General features: G+C 60.4%; 2 protein-coding genes across 5 annotated transcripts; one reads left to right on the top strand and one right to left on the bottom strand.

The window, feature by feature from the left end:
• Positions 1 to 4,284: 4,284 nt before the first annotated feature.
• On the top strand, positions 4,285 to 13,564 carry MGAT4B (alpha-1,3-mannosyl-glycoprotein 4-beta-N-acetylglucosaminyltransferase B). Of its 4 annotated transcripts, XM_025387770.1 has the most exons (15): positions 4,309 to 4,767; positions 9,246 to 9,431; positions 9,521 to 9,661; positions 9,749 to 9,882; positions 10,263 to 10,309; positions 10,617 to 10,730; positions 10,954 to 11,029; positions 11,125 to 11,239; positions 11,544 to 11,674; positions 11,873 to 11,980; positions 12,062 to 12,255; positions 12,588 to 12,666; positions 12,746 to 12,833; positions 12,904 to 13,016; positions 13,113 to 13,564. In XM_025387770.1, the coding sequence occupies exons 1-15, from the start codon at positions 4,671 to 4,673 to the stop codon at positions 13,134 to 13,136; spliced, it is 1,647 nt and encodes a 548-aa protein (XP_025243555.1). In that variant the 5' UTR covers positions 4,309 to 4,670; the 3' UTR covers positions 13,137 to 13,564. The 4 variants fall into 4 exon arrangements, with proteins under 4 accessions (XP_025243554.1, XP_025243553.1, XP_025243552.1 ...); XM_025387769.1 differs by having other exon boundaries at positions 4,285 to 4,767; positions 12,904 to 13,564; XM_025387768.1 differs by having other exon boundaries at positions 4,285 to 4,767; positions 9,521 to 9,882.
• Positions 13,565 to 14,689: 1,125 nt separating this feature from the next.
• LTC4S (leukotriene C4 synthase) lies at positions 14,690 to 17,511 on the bottom strand. Its single transcript, XM_025388569.1, has 5 exons — positions 17,061 to 17,511; positions 15,526 to 15,625; positions 15,353 to 15,423; positions 15,186 to 15,267; positions 14,690 to 14,949 (listed from the first exon to the last, which is right to left on the bottom strand). Exons 1-5 carry the CDS (start codon positions 17,116 to 17,118, stop codon positions 14,808 to 14,810), a joined length of 453 nt encoding a protein of 150 aa, XP_025244354.1. The 5' UTR covers positions 17,119 to 17,511; the 3' UTR covers positions 14,690 to 14,807.
• Positions 17,512 to 21,484: the final 3,973 nt, after the last annotated feature.

The following is a 21,484-nucleotide window of genomic DNA, read 5'->3' as shown; positions in this document are numbered from 1 at the left end:
GAGATCGAGACCATCCTGGCTAACACAGTAAAAACCCTGTCTCTACTAAAACTGAAAAAAAATTAGCCAGGCGTGGCCGCGGGTATCTGTAGTCCCAGCTACTCAGGAGGCTGAGGCAGGAGAATGGAGTGAACCCGGGAGGTCGAGCTTGCAGTGAGCCGAGATCGCGCTACTGCACTCCAGCCTGGGCCAAAGAGCCAGATTCCGCCTCAAAAAAAAAAAAAAAAAGAGAGAGAGGAAAGAAATTTCTTGGTTTGCATCTCACTCACCCTTTCTCAAGCCCCATGTTGCACGCCAAACTGTTGTAGGACTTTCTCCTTAGTTCAGCTAAAAGCCAGGTTCTTGTCCCGCGGCTATCAGAGATTAATCTCGCAGACGCTTTGAAGGGTGAGAAAAATGTAATTTATTGGGCAAGAGGGAAAAAAGGGGAAACAGGGACTCTGAGAGAGTGCCGCTAGCTGGTCTCTCGCCTCACAGACAGAATCCCAGATTCCACCCACAACAGAAGAGGCCAAGCTCCTCCCCAGCAAAGAGTGGGAGCTTCTGTGGCTCCACCCAGTTCTTTCAGTGCTTCGGCAGGTGGGAGTTTCTCGGGGACCCCTTTATACTTGGCTGTCTCACTTGGATTACAGGTGTAGGCCACAGTGCCCAGCTGACTCACTTTTTTTTTTTTTTCCTTAAAAAAATTGTTGGTCTGGCCAAGTGCAGTGGCTCACGCTTGTAATCCCAGCACTTTGGGACGCCGAGGCGGGGCGATCACGAGGTCAGGAGATAGAGACCACGGTGAAACCCCCTCTCTACTAAAAATATAAAAAATTAGCCGGGCATGGTGGCGGGGCCTGTAGTCCCAGCTACTCAGGAGGCTGAGGCAGGAGAATGGCGTGAACCTGGGAGGCGGAGCTTGCAGGAGGCGAGATAGCGCCACTGGGCTCCAGCCTGGGTGACAGAGCAAGCCTCCATCTCAAAAAAAAAAAAAAAAAAATTGTTGGCCCGCAGACACATGAAAAAATGTTCATCATCACTGGCCATCAGAGAAATGCAAATCAAAACTACAATGAGATACCATCTCACACCAGTTCAAATGGCTATCATTAAAAAGTCAGGAAACAACAGGTTCTGGAGAGGATAAGGAGAAATAGGAACACTTTTACACTGTCGGTGGGACTGTAAACTAGTTCAACCATTGTGGAAGACGGTGTGGCGATTCCTCAATGATCTAGAACTAGAAATACCATTTGACCCAGTCATCCCATTACTGGGTATATACCCAAGGGATTGTAAATCATGCTGCTATAAAGACACATGCACACATATGTTTATTGCGGCACTATTCACAATAGCAAAGACTTGGAACCAACCCTAATGTCCATCAGTGATAGACTGGATTAAGAAAATGTGGCACATATACACTGTGGAATACCATGCAGCCATAAAAAAGGATGAGTTCATGCCCTTTGTAGGGACATAGATGAAGCTGGAAAACGTCATTCTGAGCAAACTATCATAAGGACAGAAAACCAAACACCACATGTTCTCACTCTTAGGTGGGAGTTGAACAATGAGAACACTTGGACACAGGAAGGGGAACATCACACACCAGGGCCTGTCGTGGGGTGGGGGAAGTGGGGAGGGATAGCATTAGGAGATACACCTAATGTAAATGATGAGTTAATGGGTGCAGCACACCAACATGGCACATGTATACATACATAACAAACCTGCATGTTGTGCACATGTACCCTAGAACTTAAAGTATAATACAAAATAAAAATAAATTAAAATTAAAATTTTAAAAAATTGTTGGCCCGGCACGCTGGCTCACGCCTGTAATCCCAGCACTCTGGGAGGCCGAGGCAGGCGGATCACCTGAGGTCAGGAGTTGGAGACCAACCTGGCCAACATGGTGAAACCCCATCTCTACTAAAAATGCAAAAATTAGGTTGGGCGCCCCTGGTGGCTCACACCTGTAATCCCAGCACTTTGGGAGGCTGAGGCAGGCGGATCACCTGAGGTCAGGAGTTCGAGACCAGTCTGACCAACATGGTGAAAGCCTGTCTCTGCTAAAAACACAAAAATTAGCTGGGCATGGTGGCACATGCCTGTAATCCCAGCTACTCAGGCAGGTGAGGCAGGAGAATCGCTTGAACTCAGGAGGCGGAGGTTGCAGTGAGCCAAGATTGCCTGACTGCACTCCAGCCTGGGCCACGGAGCAAGATTCCGTTTCAAAAAAAAAAAAAAAAAAGGCCAGGCACGGTGGCTCATGCCTGTAATCCCAGTACTTTGGGAGGCCAATGTGGGTGGATCACGAGGTCAAGAGTTTGAGACCAGACTGACCAACATGGTGAAACCCCACCTCTACTAAAAATACAAAAAAATTAGCTGGGTGTGGTGGGGCGCGCCTGTAATCCCAGCTACTTAGGAGGATGAGGCAGGAGAATTCCTTGAACCTGGGAGGCAGAAGTTGCAGTGAGTCGAGATTGTGCCACTGCACTCCAGCCTGGGCAACAGAGCGAGACTCCATCTTTAAAAACAAAACAAAAAAGGCCTGGCGTGGTGGCTCACGCCCGTAATCCCACCACTTTGGGAGGCTGAAGCAGGTGGATCACGAGGTCAGGAGATAGAGACCATCCTGGCTAACACCGTGAAACCCCGTCTCTACTAAAAAATACAAAACATTAGCCGGGTGTGGTGCCGGGCGCCTGTAGCGAATGGCGTGAACCCGGGAGGCGGAGCTTGCAGTCAGCCTAGATCAGGCCACTGCACTCCAGCCTGGGCGACAAGGGAAGACTCTGTCTCAAAAATAAATAAATAAATAAATAAATATTTTTAAAATTACAAAAAAAAAAAATTGTTTAAAAAATTTTAATTTTATAGAGATGAGGTGTCACTATGTTGCCCAGGTTGGTCTCGAACTGGTGAGCTCAAATGATCCTCCCGCCTTAGCCTCTCAAAGTGCTGGGATTACAGACATGAGCCACCACACCGGGCCTGGGTGACTAAGTTTTAACGTTAAGTAACTTATTAACAATTTCTAAAGCCCTTTATGCCACAGCCTAAGTGAAAAGCCATTATCCTTTGCCACACATAGAAGACACCTGTGAAAACACGAGTTTCCTCTAGAAGGCGCCTACAAGCCCCAGTCTCTAGTTCGGAAAGTTCCAGGAGCACTGAATGGGGAGCCCTGTCCGTTAACACTGGGCCTCAGGATCCAGCCCACCTCAGCCTCTGGCTCGGCCACCCACTTCTTGGCATCAATCTCTCTGTGGGAGAATTGTCCAGACCCGTAGAAGCTCCCGATTCCACCCAGCCCCAGGTGTGGGCCGGGGCTGGACTAGGAAGACAAAGCTGCATTCACTCCCAGTCTGAGTCCAGCCCCTCAGGCCTCCCCCGAGCGGGCGGGGCAGAGGTCCCTGCAGCCTCTACCCAGAACCGGGCCCCTAGGACTGGGAGGTCCAAGCTGGGAGCGGGCCAGGCGCTGCCCAAAGTCTTAAAAAAAAAAAAAAGAAAAAAAAAAAATTAGCCGGGCGCCTGTAATCCCGGCTACTCCGGAGGCTGAGATCACAGTGAGCCGAGATCGCGCCATTGCACTCCAGCCTGGGCGACAGAGCGAGACACTGTCTCAAAAAAAAAAAACCACAAAAATCCGAATGAAGGCGTGGGCCCCTATCAAGAGCCGGCTGGGCTGCGCGGGGCGAGGTGGCCGCTGCACCACCGGGAGCAGGGCCCGTTGCTCCCGTAAGCGGCGCGCTTGGGCCGCCACTGTCCCGGGAAGCCGGTCCGCTTCTGGGCTGGTCATTCGTCTGCACCCACGAGCATTGGCCCTGATTCCCCCTAGAACGGCCCATTGTTCCCGCCTCCCGGGCCCCTGCGCGTCTCAGTCCCGCACCCCAGAGGAAGCTCCAGAGCGGGAAAGCGCCCTGGGCGGCGCCGAAAGCAACGGTGGCTCCCGGCTCCAAGCGCCCAGTCCCCCGCGCCACCCAGAGCCCCTCACGCTCGGGAAACAGCCCAGAGAACGTGCGAGTGGGGTCGGGGTCCGCGCGCGGAGGAGATGTTGCCGAGAAGAGTACCTGGGCCCGGGAGCGCCGCCCCCGCCGCCCGCGCCGGCTGCGGTCGACCCGCACTCCCACTCCGGCCTTACCTGAGGCCGACTCGCACGAGCCCAGGCGGGGCTGCGGGAGCCGGTCGGGATCGCGGGCGCCGGCCCCCACCCCGCCCCTCGCGGCGCTGGCGGCGGCGGTGCTGCGGCCCCTTTAAATCCGGGCCGCCCCGCCCTGCGCCGTCGACTCCGCGGCGGCCCCAGATCCAGGCCCCAGATCCAGGCCGGGCCGCGGCTCTCGCCGCCCAGCCCAGCCCAGCCCGGCCTGGCCCGGCCCTGCCGCGGAGGCGAGGCCGCCAGTGTCCCGCGCCCCTGATGCCCAGGCAGTGAGCCTGATATCTGCCTCTGCTCCTCTGAGCCTGTTCCTTTTCCCTGAGTACAGGGCACAAAGCTTGCGCCCTGAGAAGCGGCAGGCGCGCTCCCCGGCCCGGTGCCTGCCCGGCCCCGGGCCCCCCGCCCCTCCCCGCCCCGGGGCCGGGGCCCCTGCAGCCGCCTTCCGACCCCTGCGCCCCGGCCCCGGTTCCCCGGGCCATGCAGCCTCGGCCCCGCGGGCGCCCGCCGCGCATCGGAGGAGATGAGGCTCCGCAATGGCACCTTCCTGACGCTGCTGCTCTTCTGCCTGTGCGCCTTCCTCTCGCTGTCCTGGTACGCGGCACTCAGCGGCCAGAAAGGTAAGCGCGACCCCCGCACGGCCGGCCCGGCCCGCACCTGGCGCACCTGGGCGTCGGCGGCGGGAGCGGGCCCGGCGGTGGCCGCGGGAGGCGGCCGGAAGCCGACGCAGGCGCCCCTTCCCCGCCCGGGCGGCGCGGAGGACGCCCCTCCCACCCTCCCCCACTTGTTTGCTGCTGGAGCCGCGGCGTCCTCCTCGGGCCCGGGCTGCGCCTGCCCGCCCAGCACTGGCCGCGCCCGTGGGTGCCCCGGACCGGACTCCGCGGGCGCAGCTGAGCTGGGGACCCGTGGGGGTCTCGGCACAGACCCAAGGTCACAGAGGTCCCGGAACGCCAGCCACAGCCACTTGGGCAGGACCTGGGCCGGCGTGAGGGACACAGGCGCGAGGGCACCGCTAGGCGGTCAGGCATCCCCCCACCCGCCCTCCCCCGACCCTGCCTCCCGCTGCCCCGCGCCGGCCTGGGCGACCCCGGCGTGACACCCGGTCCTGGGTCTCCCTCGCCGACCCCCGGGCGCCCGGAACGCCTCGGCAGCATCCGGCCTATGGGAGCGGGGGAGGGAGGGAGAGGCGTCCTGAGCCAGCCCGGCCACTGCTGCCCTGCGCTCCTGTGCGGCCCCAGCCCCTCCCCCGCACCCCGAGCTTCCCGGGCTGGCCCCCGCCCTCCGCGTCCGCCCAGCGCTCCTGCAGGCGGAGGGTGCAGACCGACCCCCTGCCCCCCGCCCCCCTGACTGGTCTTGGCGATGGTGGGGCCGAGTAAGGCCTGAGCCCTCCGAGGCGCTCTTCCCCTAGCCGGGAGGTTCCGGGAGAGTGGCCTCCTGCCTGCCTGCCTGCTGGAGGCCTAAGCGGGCTGAGGCCACCTGCCCCCTTGGCCTCCCTGCCACCTGCTTCCCTGTTTCCCTGTCCCGGAGCGCCACCCCAGAGAGGCTGAGGAGGCTGGGAGGACCTGGACCCTTCCGGACCCTCCGAGCCTCAGCTACCCTCACCGAGCTCTGCCAGCGCGCCCGCCGGCCGCACTTGTTCTGTCAGAGCAGAGGCCTGGGCTGGCCTTGGGGCTCCAGGGACTCTGCGGGGAGACTGCCGGACAGGGGAGGGATGGCTGGGGCAGAGGCCCCGGTGGTGGCGTATATTATCAAGGGCAGGCATGACTGGGGCAGAATTATCTGTAGGTAGGGTGTGTCACCTGGGGAAGGACATTCTGGGTCCTTGGCAGGGTGACTAGCAGACTGGCATGAAGGCCTAGGTGGGGCCTTATCTGAAGGGCTGGGGCACACTCTTCCAGTCGTGGGTAGAGCCATGAGCCCTTGCCCTTTGTCCTCAGCCAGTGTGTGTCTCCCACAGCAGCCACATGCCCCCAGATTGATGTCAGGAGCCACCTCTGCAAGCCTGGCTTACCACAGGGAGCCAGTCTCCGGGACAGCAGAGTGAGGGAGAGGCGCTGGCTCCGTGGGACCCACTGTGCCTGGGGAGCATCCAGGGGGCTGGCTCTTTGAGGGCCTGGGGAACAGGAGAGCTAAGAAGAGGAGCACTTAGATTCAAGGACCCAGCCCCTAGGGGAGGGAAGCCTAAGGATCCTGTGAGGCATGAGTAGGGGGGTGACCTAGGCCTGCCTTGTTGAGGGGCTGTCACTGTTTCTGTGGTGACTCAGTAGGACCAGGTCATTGGAGGCCTCAAGAGAAGCTAGGAATCCAGGCTATTATGTGAACCCATCTCATTGTCACATGTAGAAAGTCTGTCTTAAGCCCCTGGTGAAACCATGCTTAGCCAGTCTGAGGCCAAATTGGAACCTGGCCTCCACTTTGCAGCCAGCGGGGGTCCAGGAACTTGAGGGAAGAACCCAGGAAGTGGAATCTGCAGAGAAGGAAGGAGGTGGGCAGGGAACCAGAGAGGAAGGACAGCAGGTGCGGGTGTCATCCTGGAAGCCCAAGGTCAAGCCCAGGACGGCCTCTTTAGACTAATGCAAAATGGACCCTGGAGAAGGGTTTGGGGCCCAGTTTCATATCTGGCCTGTGGAGCAGCTCTGCCAGCACTCAAACTGTGGCCTTCAGCCAAGCACCTGCTAAGGATCTGCCCAGGGAGGCAGACCCTTGGGGGCGGCCCAGGGTCTCAGCCACACAGCTCTCCCAGCCTCCAGGCTGTCCCCCTCCCCAGGCCTGGACCTCAGCAATGATGGACACCCTCCTTGACTCCTAGGAGGGTGCAGGGTCTGGAGAGGAGACAGACATCTGCCGCACACATGCATGGTGACAGCAGACCGTTAACGGGCCTGATACCTGCCTATGCTCCTCTGATCTTGTCCCTTTTCCCTGAATACAGGGCACAAAGGTTGTGCCCCAGCTTGGCTCTTTAATCTTTTCCCAACCAAGAGGGAAGCAGGGGGAACTGTGGTTTGCGGGCCTCAGGGTGTCCTAATAACTCGCCTCCAGGGAGGGTTACACAGCCTCCAGGCCTCATTACTGCTGTTCTTAACAATGTGGCCCTGAGGCAGGAAGGTATGGCAGGGGCTCCCAGGCTGGCCCCTCTCCTCACCTGAGCTGCCTCCCCAGCTCCCGAAGGTTATACGGTGTCAGCATGGCTTGGCAGAGCCCTGGCATGGGGCCTGGCCCATGGGGAGGCAGTCACAGAGTTCGACCCACAGTTGAGGGCAAGGCGGGTGGGGAGCTGGCAGGCGGGGGAGGCTGCCCAGGGCCAGGGCCTGCAGTGTGAAGGGAAATGACAGAAGGGTTGGTGTAGGCGGGAGCCCGTGGGTCCCTTTACCTCCTGGTAAACAGGACCTGGGGGAGAGGGGAGGCCCCTAGGAAGGAAGCCAGGGTAAGGAGCAGGCTGTTTCCAGGGTGATTCAGGCAGCGTCACCCACCACTGCCCACCCAGCCTGTCCATCTGAGGCAGTCATGTGGGACAGAGAAAGCCAGGGTGGGGCTCGGGGATGGGCAGTGGCTGTAAGTAGGCAAGCGGGGACTGGCATCTAGGCAGGAGGGAGGCACACCTGCAGGTGCAGGTGGCTCTGAACCCACTCCTGATGGCTCTGTAGGCCTCTGCACCTCCAGTCCCATCCCTGTGGGCAACCGCTGCCTACACCTCGGTGTCGCCCAGCAATGGGTGAGTGTTGGGGGTAGCCAGCTCTGCATTCAAAGGGTCAGGTTTCCAGGGTAACCTAGCCCCTGAGCCCAGCGTGGAGCCTGGCAGATCCGGTAATCTGACTCCCCCTTCCCTCCCGCCGGGGCCTGTCCAGAGGCTCCACTTGGCCTCAGCCTTAGCCCCAGAGAGGCAGGGTGTGGGAGGGCGGGGGCTAGCTTCTTGGGTAAGAGATGCCTCAGGGAAGATCCACTTGGCTCCCTGCTCCTTACACCTTTCCCTCCTGCCCAGGCCCACCCCTTCCTATTCCCTGGTCGCTTGGCACTTCGACCTCCTGCCTCTGCTTTGGAAAGGGGTGTGTCCTGAGGTGACTGGACTTTGCCTGATCATGACCTTGATCATGCACAGGGCCGCTGGCGGGGTGAGGCCATCCCATGGAACTCTGGGGTCTGTGAACCCACCAAGGATCAAGGAATGGAAGAGCTATCTGTGGGTAGAGGGAGTTCTGTCAGGCGTCTTAAACTTGGAGACTTGGAAACATAAGGCCTTGCAGGCCACATAGGTTTTCAGAGGCTCGCCTGGCAGAGGCCTTGAGCATACTTCCGCAGGGACTGTGGGCACCCAGCCACCAGGAGGTTGTTGATCTCAGTCTTGCTCACTGGTCCCTGCCAGACTGGTGGTGCCTCTCTACTGTCGGGCAGCCCTACCTGTGTGCTGCCCCATCTGCCTATAGCCCTCATGCCTGGGCCCAGCTGGAGGTTCTGACATGGGTCCCCTGGGGGGGCATGCGGACCCTTCAGGGTGCCCCAGGCACAGCACAGGTCTCCAGAGACACAGGCACCAGAGCATTCAGAGCTAGTCCCCTCACTGCTGTTGACTGTCCTTGAGCAATGAAGTGAGGTGGGCTCCTGGAACTGCAGCAGCCACCCCCGGGGCCATTGTGAGGCTAACAATCCAGGGCAAGGTGGGCAACCAGCGACTGCCACGAGGACAGTGAAGAACTAGCACCAGGACCTTGGGTATCCCATGCCCTGGAAGGAGCATGTGCTGCCAAAAGCAAGAGTGGGCTTTGGAGGCCAACGGACAGAGCGGCTTCGGTCTGAGGCTGTTCCAGCCCTTGCTTAGGATCCACCTACCTAGGTCTGGAAATTGTATTCCCACTTCAGACGCCTCCTCAGAGAATAAAATAACCCCGGGAAGAGGGCAAATCCCCCTGGTTTTCTCCCCACAAGCATTAGTGTCAGCGTAATTTCAGAGTGACCCCAGCTGTCTCACGTGTGGCAGGCACGAGAACAGATGTAAATGAGCTGTTGCACAGATGGACACCCAGATGTGTGCGCTGGCACTAAAGGGGCCCTAGGGCGGCTCTAGACTGCCCCCTCGTGACGGCTTGCGTACCACCTGCAGGCGACGTTGTGGACGTTTACCAGCGGGAATTCCTGGCGCTGCGCGATCGGTTGCACGCAGCTGAGCAGGAGAGCCTCAAGCGCTCCAAGGAGCTCAACTTGGTGCTGGACGAGATCAAGAGGGCCGTGTCGGAAAGGCAGGCGCTGCGAGACGGAGACGGCAATCGCACCTGGGGCCGCCTAACAGGTGAGGTCTGGGGCGGGAGGGGGAAAAGGCGGGGGTGGGCTGGTTGTAGGCTCCCTGGTCTCAGTCCCGATCCTTCACGACCCACCCAGAGGACCCCCGATTGAAGCCGTGGAACGGCTCACACCGGCACGTGCTGCACCTGCCCACCGTCTTCCACCACCTGCCACACCTGCTGGCCAAGGAGAGCAGTCTGCAGCCCGCGGTGCGCGTGGGCCAGGGCCGCACGGGAGGTAGGGGCGTGGGCAGGGAGGAGCACGGGGTAGGGGGGGCGGGTTCCCCCCGCGCCCTTCCCAGCGTCGCGCCTCCGTCCCCCATAGTGTCGGTGGTGATGGGCATCCCGAGCGTGCGGCGCGAGGTGCACTCGTACCTGACTGACACTCTGCACTCGCTCATCTCCGAGCTGAGCCCGCAGGAGAAGGAGGACTCGGTCATCGTGGTGCTGATCGCTGAGGCAAGTGAGCCAGGACGCGGGATTGGGGGACATTCAGAGGAGCCCCCGCGGTATAGAACTGACAGCAGGAGCCATTCGGGAGGAGAAAGCTGTGGGCAGTTCAGTTGCTAGTTTCGTTCGCAAATGTTCCGAGATAGAAAGTTGAAAAGAAGGGGCTTCCTGGCGCCCTCTACCCCTAGGCACACCCCTCGCCCCGCCCTTGGCCGTGCCAGTCCCAAAGGGAAAGGGCTGTCTCTGGGGGTGCCCTTGCTCTGCTCTCAGCACAGCAGGCTCGCTACCTCCACGTGGGGGGCATCTGAAGCCATGCCCCTTCTCCAAGCCCTTCCAGGCCTTTTGGGGCAGCGGCAGCACTAAGGGAGGGTGCTTGGTCTCACCCACAGACCGACTCACAGTACACTTCGGCAGTGACAGAGAACATCAAGGCCTTGTGAGTACTGGTGGCCCCAGAGAGCTGGTGGCAGGAGGGCTCTCTGCGGGGTGTTGTGCTGGCAGGTTCCTGCCTCCCCATAGGTAGCGCCTTTCCTATCTTGTGGGGAGGCAGGGACCTGGTGGGGGAGGGGTGGGTGTGCAGAGTGGCCCAGCCCCTGTGGAGCCCTGCTGCCTCACTTGGCTGGGTGTAGGGGGTGGTGGGGGGCTGGCACTGGGTGAGCCTCAAGAAAGAGCCAGGGTCTGCTGGGCTCGGCCCCCCTCAGCCCCTGGAGGCTGCGTACGGACTGGGCCTTCCCGTCCCCCAGGTTCCCCACGGAGATCCATTCTGGGCTCCTGGAGGTCATCTCACCCTCCCCCCACTTCTACCCTGACTTCTCCCGCCTCCGAGAGTCCTTTGGGGACCCCAAGGAGAGAGTCAGGTACTAGCACTCCCCCATACCCCCAGCAGCCTGCCCGCCTGTGCTGAGAACCCGTCTACTGGTATCTGATTCCAGGGCGTTTCCCTGCAGTGCCCTGAATTCTCCATGGGAGGACCTGTGCATGGGGGTGGGGGGACAGAAGCTGCCCACCCAGCGGCTTCTCTGTGGGGCCGCACTGGAGGTGGAGGGGTCTGAGCTCCTGAGGCCCCGCCCTGGCCCACAGGTGGAGGACCAAACAGAACCTCGATTACTGCTTCCTCATGATGTACGCGCAGTCCAAAGGCATCTACTATGTACAGGTCAGCCCCAAGCCCTGCGCTGCCCTGCCCTGCTATGGGTCTCGTCCATCTGGGTGCCCTTCCTGAGCCCCAGCCCCTCTCTGCTCAACCTGCAGCTGGAGGATGACATCGTGGCCAAGCCCAACTACCTGAGCACCATGAAGAACTTCGCGCTGCAGCAGCCTTCAGAGGACTGGATGATCCTGGAGTTCTCCCAGCTGGGCTTCATTGGTGTGCCCCTCCCCTAACCTGACCGTGCCTTTGAGTCCCACCCACCTCTGCCATCCTCTCCCAGTCCCACGCTGAGTCCTTTGCCCAGGTTGGGCCCTGCCTGGTGTGCGTGCTGCAGCCCCGCCTGGCCTGTTCCCATTGCCTGTGCATCAGCCATATCTGGCCTCACCACCTGTCTGCCCCCTTGTGCTCACACCTGCCTGAAGCCTGCCCTGGGTTTGCTGTGGGACTCTCGGGGGCACCCTGCAGGGAGAAAGGAAGTACGGCGGAGCAGCACTGCCCACTCAGGCCCCCTTCCTACCAGGCAAGATGTTCAAGTCGCTGGACCTGAGCCTGATTGTAGAGTTCATCCTCATGTTCTACCGGGACAAGCCCATTGACTGGCTCTTGGACCATATTCTGTGGGTGAAAGTCTGCAACCCCGAGAAGGATGCGGTGAGCAAGAGCTGGAGGGACTGGCAGGGGCAGGGCCAAGGGGCAGGCAGCCTCCAGCACAAACTGTCCCTGTCCTTATATCTGATCACATAAGAGAGGGCACTGTCAACTGTGGGAGGGCCCTGGTAGCCTCCAGGAGAGGCCGTGTGGAGGAAGGAGGGCTCAGCCGAGTCCTGGGGTGCCGCCCGCCCTCCACAGAAGCACTGTGACCGGCAGAAGGCCAACCTGCGGATCCGCTTCAAGCCGTCCCTCTTCCAGCATGTGGGCACTCACTCCTCGCTGGCTGGCAAGATCCAGAAACTGAAGGTGGGCTGCCCTGCACGCTCTCCCCATGCCGCGGTCCAGGTCGGGGCCCATGCCATCACCGCTGTCCCTCCTCTGCTGCAGGACAAGGACTTCGGAAAGCAGGCGCTGCGGAAGGAGCATGTGAACCCGCCAGCAGAGGTGAGCACGAGCCTGAAGACATACCAGCACTTCACCCTGGAGAAAGCTTACCTGCGCGAGGACTTCTTCTGGGCCTTCACCCCTGCCGCGGGCGACTTCATCCGCTTCCGCTTCTTCCAACCCCTGAGACTGGAGCGGTCAGTGCCAGCACCTGGGTCTGCGATGGGGGGCGGGGCTGGGGGGCCCCCAGGTGTAGGCTCCACCAGCAAACTAACCTCACATTCCTCAGTGTCCTCATCTGAAGTGGGCCTCCTAACGGTAGCTACCTTGTGAGGACTCAGTCAGGCAGCCCTTAGGAGCTCAGCCATGTTTCACCTCACCATCCTCCCAGAGGAAGGCCCTGATCTCCTTGGACAGCCTGACAGCTGCCTGGGGGCCCCCCGGTGCAGGCCTGGCCTTTCTCTGCTGGGCGCTGGGTGCTGTACTGGAGCGCTGCCCCTGCACAGCTCACAGGCCTTCCTGGCCGCAGGTTTTTCTTCCGCAGTGGGAACATCGAGCACCCGGAGGACAAGCTCTTCAACACGTCTGTGGAGGTGCTGCCCTTCGACGTAAGTGCGGTAGGGTGTGGTGTGCATTGAGGTCGGGCCTCCCGCAGCCACCTGCTTCAGCCTTTGGTTCTGCCCCTAGAACCCTCAGTCGGACAAGGAGGCCCTGCAGGAGGGCCGCACCGCCACCCTCCGGTACCCTCGGAGCCCTGACGGCTACCTCCAGATTGGTGGGTAGGGGGCTGGGGGAGAGTGTGGGCTGGGGTTCGGGGACACCCTCTCAGCGCTGCCCTCCCCCAGGCTCCTTCTACAAGGGAGTGGCAGAGGGAGAGGTGGACCCAGCCTTCGGCCCTCTGGAAGCGCTGCGCCTCTCGATCCAGACGGACTCCCCTGTGTGGGTGATTCTGAGCGAGGTGAGGCCGGACAGGGCCAGGCCAGGCGCGGGGAGTAGCCAGAGAGACCCTGGCGGAGCTCAGAGGCCCTGCTGACCCTGGGTCTGGCTCTTCCAGATCTTCCTGAAAAAGGCCGACTAAGCTGCGGGCTTCTCCCTGTGGCCAGCCCTGAAGCCCACGTTTCTGGGGATGTCGTCACTGCCGTCCCCGGAGGGCCAGATACGGCCCCGCCCGAAGGGTTCTGCCTGGCGCCGGGCTTGGGCCAGCCTGGGGTCCGCCGCTGGCCCGGAGGCCCTAGGAGCTGGTGCTGCCCCCGCCCGCCGGGCCGCGGAGGAGGCAGGCGGCCCCCACACTGTGCCTGAGGCCTGGAACCGTTCGCACCCGGCCTGCCCCAGTCAGGCCGTTTTAGAAGAGCTTTTTCTTGGGCGCCCGCTGTCCCTGGCGCGAACACTGGAATGCATATACTACTTTATGTGCTGTGTTTTTTATTCTTGGATACATTTGATTTTTTCACGTAAGTCCACATATACTTCTATAAGAGCGTGACTTGTAATAAAGGGTTAATGAAGTGTGTGCCTCCAATGTGAACGCCCTGGACATCTCCCTCTGCCCCTGCGCCTGGCTTCATTTGTCTGGTCTGTGCCCCAACGTGCCAACTAAGCCCGGCACTGGGCCTCCCCACCCAGCATCAGCAGCGACCTTGCTTGCCCTGCTAAGTCAAGGACCCAGCCTGGTCTGCAGGCGCAGTGCCACCTCGGCACCACCTCACCCCCGTTCCTAAGATCAGGCCGCAAAGGCAGTAATTCACTGGTGAAAGCAGCTCAGAATGTGGGACCACAATACCCACAGCAAGTCCCCCAATGCCTCCCCCATGTCCAAGGCCTGCCATGAGGCCTTCCCTTAGCTCCTCAAGCTGAAGGCGTTTCCCAGCCTCCTTGTTCCCCTCCGTGTGTCTCAGCTTGGTCCTCATCCTGGGTTCCCGGCACCCTCCTCTGGCACGTTAGGGTCTCCCGCTCACCTCAGGGCCTTTGCACACACCGTTGCCCCTGCTTGGCAAGCTCTCCTTTCTCCGTTTCTCCTGCATACTCGGCTAAAAGGCACTTGTTTGTTTTGTGGGCCTCCCCTGAATCCCCAAGCCTTCTGCACATTTCCTTGAGACCACCTGTCACCGACTCACTATGTTCCCATGGTGCCTGCAGCTCTGCGGACCTGGGAGGGCTGCCCTGAACACCTACAGTTAACAAGGGGGATCCAGTGCTGACCAAAAGGCGCCTGCCCTCACGGGGGGAGAGATCCACAGGCTGTGGGTGGCACTGCAGCTGCACAACTAGGTGCTGGGCCCCGCGCCTGCAGGCTAGTGTCAGCTGCGAAGGCCAGGGAACGAGGGACTGGGTGGCTGAGAGTCAGGAGAGGGGAGGCCCCTGAGGAGGGGGACCGGTGAGCAGACCGCTGAGCGCTAGCTGGGTGAACCCCGGCAGGACTGGGCGGCCTTGTAACCCGGAGGCTGAGTAGGGAGTGGGGTGGGAGGTGAAGACCGGATCCAGTCTCGCCCCAGGGGGAGGTCCCGTTCCTTCGCAGCCCCTCCCACGCCGCCTCTAGGAAGCCCGCCGGGCTGCCCGGGCTTGGGCTGGGCCCCTCCAGGGTCCGTAGCCCGCGGTGCACCACCCCCGCGGACCCAGAAAACGCAGCCCGGGTCTCGGTCACGAGAACTTTAATGATAGAGACTAGGATGCGGAGGCGAGCGCCGCTTCCCGGGGCAGCTGGAGGCTCCGGCTCTTCGTTCCCGGCTCCGCCGGCCCAGCGGCCTTGGTCTCAGGCCCACGGCAGCAACGTCCGCAGCCGTCCGAGGAGCGCGGCGCGCAGCGCGGCCGGGAGGAAGTGGGCGAGCAGGCCGAGCACAGCCAGCGCCACCAGCAGCCAGAGGGCGCGCGCGCTCGCGTACAGGGGTGCCAGCCTGCGGGCGGCCGTCAGCGGGGCGGTGGCGCGAGAAGGCCCCGCTTCTTCCCCGCCCCAGCCCCGGCCCCGGCCCCGCGGGGACTTCCTCCGGCCGCCGCCAGGGCTCGCCCGCCGAATTCCCAAAGGCGCTGGGCTCCGGCCCGTCGTCCGCCCCCAGCTTGGGCCCCGCTCCCCAGGACCCCGCCCACCCGCGACCTTTCCCCGGCCCCGCCCCGCTGCCCGCCCGGCCCTCACCTGAGCTGCGCGGAGCGGGCGTAGCCCTGGAAGTAGCGGAGGCGCGCGAACAGGTAGACCAGGCCGCACAGCGCCGCCGCCCCTGCGAGAGGTGCGCGCGGACCTCGTGAGCGTGCTGCGCGGCCGCCAGGGGGTCCAGCGCGTGCGCCCCAGCCCCACACCCCGACCTTCATGAAAGAAGATGCCGGCGACCCAGAGCGTGGCGAGGAATAGCGGGAAGTACTCGCTGCAGTTCACCCTGCGGTGGGCGGGTGGGATGAGCACGCCGGCCGGGCTGGTCCTGCGACCCGGACCCGCCCGGGGCTCGCTCCCCGTCCCGCGCCCTCCCGCCGCGCCTCACTGGGCTCGGTAGACGCGCTCGAACTCGGGTGGGCCGGTGGTGAGCGGCGGCGACACGCGGAAGGCCCTGCGCGCCGAGATCACCTGCAGGGAGAAGTAGGCTGGGGGAGGAGGGGGAGCAGGAGTCAGGTCTGGACACCCGAAGCCCCGGAGATGGGAGTGGGAAGGATCCTTCACTTGGCCGTGTCCTCTCTTCCCTAAGGCGGAACAATTCCCCGCTCTCTCCTGCGTGAGGAGACCTCCCGTCTGACCCATCCCTGGCCTGCCCTGTGTCCCTGACATTCAGCGGGGAGGGCAGGACTGAAGCCTGGGGCGCAGAGAGGCCCTGTCCCAACCTGTGAGTGTTTGGGGGAGGGTGGGTGATTGAGGCACAGGGACATCTGCTCAGAGAGAGATCACCTGAGTCTTTGTTTCTGAATCATTTCACTCGCAAAACACAGGCAAATGCAGCTTTCAGGTCCCTGGCCAGCAAGTGCCTCGGGAGCCTGAGGGCAGAGCTGGCCGCATCCTGCCAGGTGCAAGGAAGCACACGCCCTGTAGCTAACAGTCCCTGGTCACCCACCTACCAGAGCCCACCAGCAGGGCCCTCTGACCCTGCCTCAGGCCAGGATCACTAAAGCCTGGGTCCCTGTGGCTCCAAACCTGTTTCTCCGTTCCTGCATTCTGGTCCCAGGCCTAAATCTGACAGACACCTTCTCTTCTGCTCCCAGGAGGTTGCAGCTGGGACTCTCCTAGCCTAACCCCAGGACCCCAGGGCTGGGGTAGTTGCAGAGGGTGGGCTGGCCCCAAAGTTTCTTTGTGAGCAGGAGCCCTTCCCTCGGTCAGGGGAGGCCAGGCGAGACCACACACAGGCCAGTGCTGGCTGTGCAGTCCCTCCCGAGACCTCCCGTCTGACCATCTCCCCTTGAGTCCTGCAGCCCTGGCACCTTTGGTGCTGGGCACCCTGCAGACGGGTGTCACAGGGTGGCCATCCAGCTCAGTGTGGGTGCAGCTGGAGGTCAGGCTGGCCTGTCTGTTCAGCCTCTTCAGAGCCCCCTCCCCAGGCTGTGCCTTATCCTAGCCCACACACTGTGGGGCAGTGGTGTCTCTAAGTGGCTAGGATATCTGGCCCAGGAATGTGTCCTTTAGGGCCAGTCTGAGAAAGGCATTAAGCAGGCTCCTTTTAGGGGGCTGGAGGAAGGAGTCCCACCTCTGCCCTGCTCCACATGGTCCCAGTATGGAGGTGCCTCCTTTGAAGCAGGGCCAGGGACTGGGGGCTGCTTGCTGGGACGCCCAGAGAGGGGACAGCTGGAAAGAGCAGGGCTCAGCTTCCCCAAGCCCATGGCTATCCCACCATTTGTTCTGGCACCCTTGCCACCCCCAAGTCCTACAGCTCTCACAGCCAGGTGCCCCCCTAGGTCCCTGGAAGTCCCCACCCTCCTCCAGCTTGGGCCTGGGCTGGAGTCCCTGCCTCTGCCCTCCACCTGGACCTAGGGGGCAGAGGGCAGGCTGTAGGGATCTGAGGCCCACCCTCTTCCTAGATAGGAGCCAGCCCACCTTGCAGCAGGACTCCCAGGAGGGTGACGGTGGCCAGTAGAGCTACCTCGTCCTTCATGGTGCCGTCGGCTGCGGTGGCACGGGCTGTGTGTAGAGGCGAGCTGGGGAACACTCAGCCCCGTCTGCTGCTCAGAGGTCAGCCCAGGAAAGGAAGAGCAGCCTCAGTGCTCTCCCCGCCCCAACTCAGTGGAGGGGGTGCGTGGGGGTGTGACCATACCACACAGAGCCAGGGAGCCAGGCCAGGCCGGCAGGGAGGAAACCAAAGTCTGGACAGGGGAGAGAAGCCAGCTGGAAACTGCCTCGCCACTTCCTGCTTGTTCGTGCTGCTTCCTTGCCTAGTCCCATGTGGCAGAGCCCAAGCTGTCCATCTGGGTCAGCTCCAGCTGTGGGCGTGCCCCCTGCTGCATCACCCCACTTTCTCCAGGGCCTTGGAGACCCCCACGTTATGCTGGAGCCAGCTCCAGGCTCCCGGCTGACTCCCCCACCCACCTTATCTGTTCCCTGCCCCCATCCAGACTGTTCTTGGCAACCCCTGCTGCACCCTCCTCTGCGGAAGCCCTTCCCAGTGCCTTTGGCTTCCGAATGGAGTCCCAGCGCCCCCCAGCCACACTGGGCCCCACCAAGCTCTTTCTCCTTCAGGAAACCTCATGCCTGCCAGCCTCAGTCGGTTGCAGGGGTTCCCTGCACAAGGGCCCCCTGGGTGGCGGGAGGGTCAACCCTTGTGGGCCATCCCTCTCTCAGGCCTCTCCTGGGCCTTCGACAACAGCCACCTGCCGTGACTTTCTGCCCTGCAGCCCTCTTGCCTCAAGGTAACAACCCTCCACAGCCTACCTAAGACAGCAGCCCTCCCCACACTCAGGCCCTGTGGTCTGGACAGCGCTGACTCCTGCCCCTTCCAAGCCTGTGAGATGGACACTGAGCCGAGGCTGACTCAAGATGGTGAGACATAGTTCTGGAAACTTCCTTAGAACTTTGGGACAGGAAACTCGGAGTGGGGAGGAGGACTATGGCGGGCCACTCTGAGGAGGACAGACCCCACACTGCCAGGCAGAGGAAAGGCGGCACCTGAGGACTCCTGTCTGGAGCCCTGGGTGTCCCCCTTGCCCTGCCTGGAGCGCCCCCGGCCACCTCCCTCGCCCCGCCTGGAGCGCCCCTGGCCTCCCAGTCTAAGCAGTTGTGCCTAATGGCCACTTCCTCTTTTGGCTTGAGTGGGTTTGCGGTGGCTTTTGGTCAGACGTGGCAAAGTCCAGACTGACCCAGAAGCATGGGCAGGAGCTGGGGGAGACCACACGCAGGTACAGTCCGTGCTGCAGGGGTCGGGCCGCATGGCTCTGCCCTCGCACCTGGTCCTTCCTTGCTGCCCCAAGCCCAGCTCCAGCCTGAGGCTTGGAGCCTGCCGGGCTCTCTCAGAATCCCTTCTTCCTCCTGCTCTGGGTATCGCCCCTGCCCCCGCCCCCAGAAACCAGATATGCCCCAGCTGGGGGCTCTGTGTGCTCCTCCAGGGCAGGGGCCAGGGCTCAGGCCCGGCCCCTGCTTTAGAAGAAGGTGTGACAGTCATCTTGGGGCTCAGTGATGGAAGAGTGCCTCCTAGATCCTGGGACACACATGCAGTGCCAGGGGGCAGTGGTGGCCGCGTCCTCAGACTGCCCACTCAGCCTCCTTCCTCCCTGAAACCTGCCCCACGGGGCCTGCCTGAAGGGTGGGATGCAGGCCACCACACAGCGGTTGACGGTGCCAGTGGGCTGTGCCCAGAGTGCCTGTGTGCACCATGCATACATATCTGCATGCCCTTTGGTCCCTTGTCACACACCCATGTCTTTGTGCTTGTGGGTGTCCATGTGTCTTCACGAGTCCAGGCCCTCCTGTCGGCCAAGCTCTCATTTCCTCCAAGGCCTGAGTGTCCTCCCTTTGAAGTTCATCCCCTCATTCTGCAGCAGGAAGCCAAAGCCTGACATCAGCAGCTTCTGAGGAAGTCCCTTGGCGGATATGCAGGGCAGGGACCTGGGTCTTGGCCCCAGGAGCCCTCCCTGGGTCTCTTGGTCCCCACCTCCCTCCCTCTGAGCCTATCCAGGCTATCAGGGCCCTGCCTGGGCTCAAGCCAGCTCAAGCTGACAGAAGGGCCAGCCAAGCCCCCACCCCTGCTCAGGCCACCCAGCTTCCATCTTCCTGTCTAGCTCTGGAGGCACCAGTATCAGGAGGGAAGCGAAAGCTCCTCCCTGAGCCTCCACAGAGCCCTAAGGAGCCTGTGATGTCCACCCACCAGGACCTCTGGGAGGCAGAAAGGCTGGCAGAACCATTGCACAGAAAAGAAATCAGAACTTCTGTGGAGTAGATCATAAGCGGTGCATAACTCAGCCCCTAAACTGTGTTTCTAAATAAACACAGTTTATTTAGAAATCATTTTCTATTTGAGACAGGATCGTGCTCTGTTGCCCAGGCTGGAGTGCAGTGCCTCAACATGCCTCACTGCATCCTGGAACTCCTGGGCTCAAGCAATCCTCCCACCTCAGCCTCCCAAGTAGCTGGGACCAAAGGCTCTAATTTTTTTTTTTTCCCCCAGAGATGGAGTCTTGCTATGTTGGTCAGGCTGGTCTCAAACTCCTGGGCTCAAGTGATCCTCTGCCTCAGCCTCCCAAAGTGCTGGGATTACAGGCTTATTTTAGACTTACAAAAAAGTTGCAAAAATTTACAGTCTCGGTGAGGCGCGGTGGCTCCGCCTGTAATCCCAACACGAGGTCAAGAGATCGAGACCATCTTGGCTTGACACGGTGAAACCCCGTCTCTACAAAAAATACAAAACATTAGCCAGGTGTGATGGCAGGCACCTGTAGTCCTAAGGAAGGAGACCACTACTACTGCTGCTGACCTCCTCCCCCCGCCACCTTGCCTAGTTCACAAGACAGGAGGAAAGACAGAAAGAAACAAAAGTAAGATAAATAGCCAGACAACCTTGGCACCACCACCCGGCCCTAGGAGTTAAACAAAATAATAATAATAATAACATCAACCCCTGACCTAAACTACTTGTGTTATCTGTAAATTCCAGACACTGTAAGATAAAAAGCATTGTAAAACTTTCTGTTCTGTTAGCTGATGCATGTAGCCCCCAGTCACGTTCCCCACACTTGCTTGATTTATCATGACCCTTTTACATGGATCCCTTAAAGTTGTAAGCCTTTAAAAAGGCCGAGTATTTCTTCTTCAGGGAGCTCGGCTCTTAAGACGCGAGTCTGCCGACGCTCCCGGCCGAATAAAAAACCTCTTCCTTCTCTAATCTGGTGTCTGAGGAGTTTTGTCTGCGGCTCGTCCTGCTATAGTCCCAGCTACTCGGGAGGCTGAGGCAGGAGAATGGCGTGAACCCGGCAGGCGGAACTTGCAGTGAGCCGAGATCGCGCTACTGCACTCCAGCCTGGGTGACAGAGGGAGACTCTGTCTCAAAAAAAACAAAAACAGAAACATAGACTTAGATAAAACATTTGTGAATCATACATATGATTTTTAAAAACCACTTTGTATTCAGAATATATAAAAACTCTCAAAACTGGATAGTAAGAAGACAGTTTCCTGAGTAATGTGTGCGGATCCCTGTAGGGCAGGGATCACTTGCGGCACAGCTGAGAACTGATTCAGTCTGGAAGTGGCCTGGGATCATGAGAGCCTGAGTCTTTACTGGGGCAGCTAGCCTGGCTTCTCTCTGCTTCTCTGTTCTTTTCTTTTCTTCTTTTTTTTTGAGATAGAGTCTTGCTCTGTCGCCCACACTGGAGTGCAGTGGCACGAACTCGGCTCACTGCAAGCTCCACCTCCCAGGTTCACACCATTCTCCTGCCTCAGCCTCCCAAGTAGCTGAGACTACAGATGCCCGCCACCACACCCACCTAATTTTTTTGGTATTTTTTAGTAGAGATGGGGTTTCACCATGTTAGCCAGGATGGTCTTGATCTCCTGACCTTGTGATCCACCCACCTCGGCCTCCCAAAGTGCTGGGATTACAGGCGTGAGCCACCGTGCCCGGCCTATTTATTTTATTTTTTTGAGACAGAGTCTTACTCTGTTGCCCAGGCTGGAATGCAGTGGCGTGATCTCAGCTCACTGCAACCTCCGCCTCCTGGGTTCAAGCAATTCTCCTGCCTCAGCCTCCCTAGGAGCTGGAATTACAGGCATGCACCAACATGCCCAGTGTATTAGTCTGTTTTCACGCTGCTCATAAAGATATACCCAAGTCGGGGCAATTTACAAAAAAAGAGGTTTATTGGACTTATAGTCCCACATGGCTGGGGGGGCCTTACAATCATGGCAGCAGGCAAAGAGGAGCAAGTCACATCTTACGTGGATGGCAGCAGGCAAAGAGAGAGGAGCTTGTGCAAGGACACTCCCGTTTTTTTTGTTTTTTTTGTTTTTTTTTTTTTTCTGGAGTGCAGTGGTGC

This window comes from Theropithecus gelada, chromosome 6 (assembly GCF_003255815.1).
Source record: "Theropithecus gelada isolate Dixy chromosome 6, Tgel_1.0, whole genome shotgun sequence".
In the NCBI taxonomy this organism is placed as follows: domain Eukaryota; kingdom Metazoa; phylum Chordata; class Mammalia; order Primates; family Cercopithecidae; genus Theropithecus; species Theropithecus gelada.
Note: the sequence above shows the minus strand (reverse complement) of the source record. Positions and strands in the feature narration are given on the sequence as shown.